Raw genomic sequence first — 5665 nt, 5'->3', positions numbered from 1 at the left:
CTTGGAGAAAATGTTGCTTATTTTTCTATTGCTTTGTTTCACTTTAGTAATTCTTGTCTTTACAATCTTGAATATTGCAGTCACAATTTCTGTCACAACATCAACGTTTTGGTTGTAATGTGGGTGATGATGCACTAATTCCATCAATGATATTATACATGTGAGCACATTTCTTATGTTAACTCTTTAATTCAAAGCCCCCTTTTAAAGGAATATACATGCACTGAATAAATGGTTTATAGCACAGTATAGTTTAGCTGTACCCAGCCACATGGGCATAAACGTATAGTATTTGTCACCAGTTGCTACAGCTTCTTAAAGGTTTAGAGCCAGTATTTAACCACAAAGTGAAAGTCTTTTGATTTAGAATCTGTTTTGTGAAAGTGTCCTGGGTTAAGAGCATTAACTTGTTTTATGATGACAGAAGAGACCAGAGATCCTAGAGGAAACCAGCACAAGCCCAGGTGACTATTTGGTAACCACTGAGCCATCGTAATAGTTACAAACAGTTACTGTACTGCTATAAAGCTATGTATTATCCTGTTTGCCTCTATTCATAATAATTAATACTTAGATAAAGGCTTACACCACATAACATTATGTTATATTTTTTAATTGATTCTCTTACTTTAAATCACTTTAAGAAGACTCAGATGGTGTCTGAACATGCTGGATCTCGCAAGGGTTAGTTAGGGTTAGAGTCATGATTCTTCCTGATTTAGCAATAACATGATGGACAGTTTGAAAAGATTACCACATCCAGTTCAGCAGAACCAGACAACACTGTATGTTTGATCTACATTTTCTTTTTCCTACATTACTTACAATACAGCTCTGACAGTCTGCTAGAAGATTTTAGTGTATTATGCCATTAGCTGCCAATATAGCTCCAAGCTGCTATCCTCAAGAGACATATGAAGCTCCGTTCATTTTCTATTCCACACCACCTGATATTTTTCATTATCTACGCTGCTTTGTTGCTCAGTGAAGTGGCTCATGTTAGGCAATTTAGCATCACATCCTCAAGGCCAACCTGTTCCAAAGGACTTACCGTGCCAGTGACCTTGACATCATGGAGACGAGCCCAGTCCTCTTCGTGACTGTCAACTATCATCTGTCCATCATCCTCCTCCATTCCCCATTCAGCATTCAGGTCCAGCAGCACTTCTTCACCTAAAGAGTGCATCCCCACTGCAGGGTAGAGACCATCGGGAGATGCTGGGATGTCCACATTGCCAACCTGAGCACACAATCAGACAGTTTTTAAGAGATTAGCAGCGAGAATATATGAAATCTGTGTAAAGTGATACAAAGGCACTTATGGGGTGCACTACTTACTTCGTGACCATTCTTGGTGAAAAACACTGTTAACTGTCCATCTTCACCATCTAGTGATATTCCACAACCGATTCTGTCACCTCTGCAGCATTTTGGACCAAACTGCTGTCCTACAGTGTTGCCATTATACAGCCTGTAGAGAGACAAAAAGGAGAGGCCATTTACCTCGCTACAGTCACTGTTTCTATCTTTACAAAAAAATAAAAAAAATCAGATGAAAACGCCTTAAGTCATTGATCTAAGGATCTAAGGTACTGCATTATGTGCAACTGTAAAAGTAAGAAGTTGTGTCATAATCCAGCGGTCCCCAACCCCCGGGCCTCGGACCAGTACCGGTCCGTGAGTCGTTTGGTACCGGGCTGCGAGAGTTGAGGCTCAGGTGTGAAATGTATAGTTTTCAGGGTTTTTATCGGTTTTCAGCATTATTTTGTTATCGTTTTTAATCGTTTACTCGGTTTTCCTGGGTCTTTTCACGTGTGTTATGAATAAATTTTATTTATTTCGGTACCGGTAATAGTTTTATTTTGTTGTATTTATCCGCAACACCTTAAAGGCCAGTCCGTGAAAATATTGTCGAGCATAAACCGGTCCGTGGCGCAAAAAAGGTTGGAGACCGCTGTCATAATCTATGTCTCGCTCTCTTTCTCTTTCCAATCATTTACTGTCAAAGCTCAAACAAAAACACACGATATAAAACTGAAAACTAATGATCCAAAAAAACTAAAACATGCTTGTGTACAGCTGATGGCTTTCAGTTCCAGGTCAGTGTGCCCTTGTTAAGTTTTCATCACTTCGCACTTCATTCTTTTGAAAGGAACATACAGGAAACCTTCACAAAGTACATAACCACACCTGCTCAATAAATCCTGATGTACAGATCGACTATTCTTCGTCCAGTTGCTGAAAGCATTTTATTCTGCTCCTTCAGGCTGTTCCCAAAAGTATTCAAACAAAAGTGCTATGTTTCTGGTTCCTCAATCATGACTGACACATGAGCACACACTGCTAAAAGTGCTTTAATGTGGAGCATATCCATATCATGAATGTAACTGTAAAGAAAATAATTGTCACATACTTGCCATCATCAGCATGGAAAGCCACAGAATTTGGTAGCCAGCCTGGTTGATGATCCAGTTTGTAAAACTGAGGCACCAAACCGACAGCAATCATTCCCCTCACTCCTGTTTCGATTATAGTCACCTGAAAAGACCAAAAGCACTTTTACCATCTATTAAAATCACTTTTTAATGGCAATAAGAAGAAAGTGTGTGGTCCTTCTAGCTGCTCCTAAATCCAAAAGCTTTGAAACAACCTGCAACAGAATCAGTGACTTTTGTTAAACTGCTTCCTGCAACACAATGATCTTGTCTTTTTTTAATTGAGAATTATTATCATTACTCATCTTGTACTATATTTCATATTAACTTGTTGAGCTTTGCATTTTTGTGTCCTATGTTCTTATCTTTAAACTTTATCTTAAATGTGACTTATATTTTTTAGTTTTGTCTTTTTTTGCCTTTTGAATTTTCAATTCCATTTTCAAATGTGATATAGAAACAAAGTTATTATACTTTGAAATATAAAGATGCTTTTATAAAAAAAAGTGAGACAGTGTTTAGAAGAGCTGCAGTATGAGACCAAGCAGGGAGGTTAAAGGATGCATATGCATATCTTGTCTTATGGTGGCAGTTGGAGGACAAGGCCAATTTAATCACTAAGAAAAAGACACATGTTCAGAAATAACCAGGATTTAAGCTAATTCTTGCATAATGTATTATAATGCTGATGACTAAAAGAGATGTTAATGACTAGCATGTTAATATTTGTTTAATATAATACATGTAAAATATTGTATTTAGAACCAATATGAACCTGGTTCTAATGGAACGTTAGTACTTTTGCGCCAACATAAACATCTTTTGTTTATGAGTCCTTATTTAGTCATAAAGTAAAGAACAGCACTAAAACAAATGCTGATAGATATCTGATCATGTATATCCTGTTGTTATTAATAGATTTTATTCAACGTGGTTTTACCTGCTAGTTAAGAGTTTTTAAGTATTTTATCACAGCACAGAAACTGATCTGAAAAACCAACTGCTAGGGTCCTGCAGGTTTGTTTGCCACTACTGCAGATTTTTTACATGCTGTTACATGTTTTATTTTGGACTTGCACTCTTCGTCTTTTCACTTCATAACGTTTCCAAACCAACTTGATCCCAGATCTTTGTACAACCCCACACGATGGTTCAAAGTGAATACTCTTAAGTAACGAGCTGGGCTGCACCACTGTTATGATAACTAAATGGTGACCATATGTCATCATCCCCGGGGAACTCTTAAAGGACACAATGCAACTGAAGCACTGCTGGCAAATCCAGGGCAAAGAGAAAAGGAAACTTTTTAAGTTTTTCCCATGACCTCAGCACTCATCTCCTGAGAGTAAGAAGCAATATTTATTTCTTTTTTTGTTCTACTGGAAAACATGTGGGTGAACCCTAAAATCTGCAATCAGGCCAATAATTAGCATCCACTTAATCATTAATTAGTTGAAAAGCCCATTTGCGCAAATTGTATTCTTCTTCCTCCTCCAAGGTAACTCCCTGTATGGGAGTGAGTCACTAGGGTGAAGCACATGAAAGTATCAGTCTTGAGGGCTGGTTACTTTTTCACTCTACGTCAGAGCAAGCAGGATGTGTGTGTGTGTTGGCAAGTTTGAACATGGCAGATTCTGATACATTCACTGTCCTGGGATTTTTATGTTGTACAGTATGTAGATTACCAGAAAATGTAAAATAAATACAGGGTGCATGACTTGAAATGAGCTGTGACTATTTGAACTATGAACTGATTTGTCAGGGATTAAGTGACTGAATCATCAGACTCAACAGCTCAAAAGTTACCACCGAAACTTAAACACTGAGTATCTGTTTTTCTTTTTTTAAATTACAAAACAAGTATAATGGAGACCCAACTGAGTACTTTTGCTGGTGCTGATTAAAGAAGTTTTCAAGTAAACGATCAGAATCAGAATCTATTGATGCTGACAGTAAAATCTGGCAGCCCTATGAAGAAAGAGGCATTTTGTAGCCTTCGAGTAAACAAACATATCCTTAAAAAACTGCATGCTGAAGATGGCAAATACTAGCCTACGTAGTTAGCTAACTTTAGCTATATCTTCCCTCATTAGTTGGCAAAATTGACAATCATTTGCTAGAAATGTGAAGTTTGATTTTGCAAATATTTTTCTAGAATACTCACAATAATTTAAAAAATCAGTTTTTTAATTAAATGAAATGACACTAGCTACCTTTAGATAAAGTGAGTTTTCTTCTTTGTAGCATGAATTATGATTAAATGTGATTGCTATCATGTACTGAAGCTTCAAGAACAAATATTTTGAACCATGGGATCTTTCAAGGTCCTCCCTTGATTCAAAAACGTAGGTTCAAAAGAAAAAATGAACCCTCAAGTGAAACCTGGTAAACTGAATGAGCTGTGGCTGAAAATTACAGCTACTGGAAATATGTACAGTGTTGTATCAAAAACATGCAGGTATGACTTTGAGAATTTGGCTTCAACAGCACAGAATGTAAAAAAACAAAACAAAGGAAAAACCTGCCAAGTGATTCCACAAATCACCACTGCAAGCTGAAACATCTTCGTTTCTCAAAGGCATCATCTTTCCATGAAGTTTCATGATTCATCTCTCATTATGACTCCAAAAATGAAAGGGACCTGCCAAGTCTTCTTGTGTCACACAAAATAAAGAGGGAGTGCCAAGACTGAACTTCTTATTACACAGTTTCAAAATTAAATGTACAAGAAATTAATGTTTGTATTTTTCAGCCACACAGTGACTGTGGATGTTTGATCCTTTGGCAACCACCAAAATGAATCATCCATCCAATCGTCTATCTATCTTCTGCTGATTTTCTGGGTTCGGGTTGTGGGGGCAGCATTATAAACAGAGAAGCCCAGATTTCCCTTTCCCCAGCCACGTCTTCCAGCTCATCCGGGTGGGGACACCCATAGTTGTTCCCAAGCAGGCAAAGAGATATAATCTCGCCAGCGAGTCCTCAGACTGCACTGTGGGCTCCTTCCAGTAGGTTGTGCTCGAAACACCTCACCTAAGAGACATCCTACTCCAAGCCACTCATGGTGACCAACGACCAAGCTCCTCATAGAAGCTATAGAAACTCTATAGAGTCCAGCCACCCTTAAAGGGAACTCATTCCCGCTGCTAATATCCATAACCTCATTCTTTCAGTCACTACCCAGACAATAGGTGATGGTAGGAATCTAACGCTAACCGATGGGTAAAACA

The 5665-nt window shown here is 38.0% G+C and overlaps 1 protein-coding gene across 2 annotated transcripts in view; it reads right to left on the bottom strand.

The window, feature by feature from the left end:
* Positions 1 to 5665, bottom strand: part of LOC102212647 (SPRY domain-containing protein 3-like) — a 19540-nt gene that overhangs the window by 10004 nt on the left and 3871 nt on the right. For both annotated transcript variants that reach the window (XM_005739548.1, XM_005739547.1), the window contains exons 4-6: positions 2414 to 2538; positions 1339 to 1471; positions 1052 to 1240 (exon numbers count right to left, since the gene is read on the bottom strand). In XM_005739548.1, the coding sequence (XP_005739605.1) occupies positions 1052 to 1240; positions 1339 to 1471; positions 2414 to 2538 (447 nt within the window). The remainder of the gene's footprint in view (positions 1 to 1051; positions 1241 to 1338; positions 1472 to 2413; positions 2539 to 5665) is intronic.

The sequence above is a fragment of the Pundamilia nyererei genome, unplaced genomic scaffold (genome assembly GCF_000239375.1).
Source record: "Pundamilia nyererei isolate P.nyererei 1_Seehausen unplaced genomic scaffold, PunNye1.0 scaffold00092, whole genome shotgun sequence".
NCBI lineage: Eukaryota > Metazoa > Chordata > Actinopteri > Cichliformes > Cichlidae > Pundamilia > Pundamilia nyererei.
This window is presented reverse-complemented; position numbering and strand designations above follow the sequence as displayed.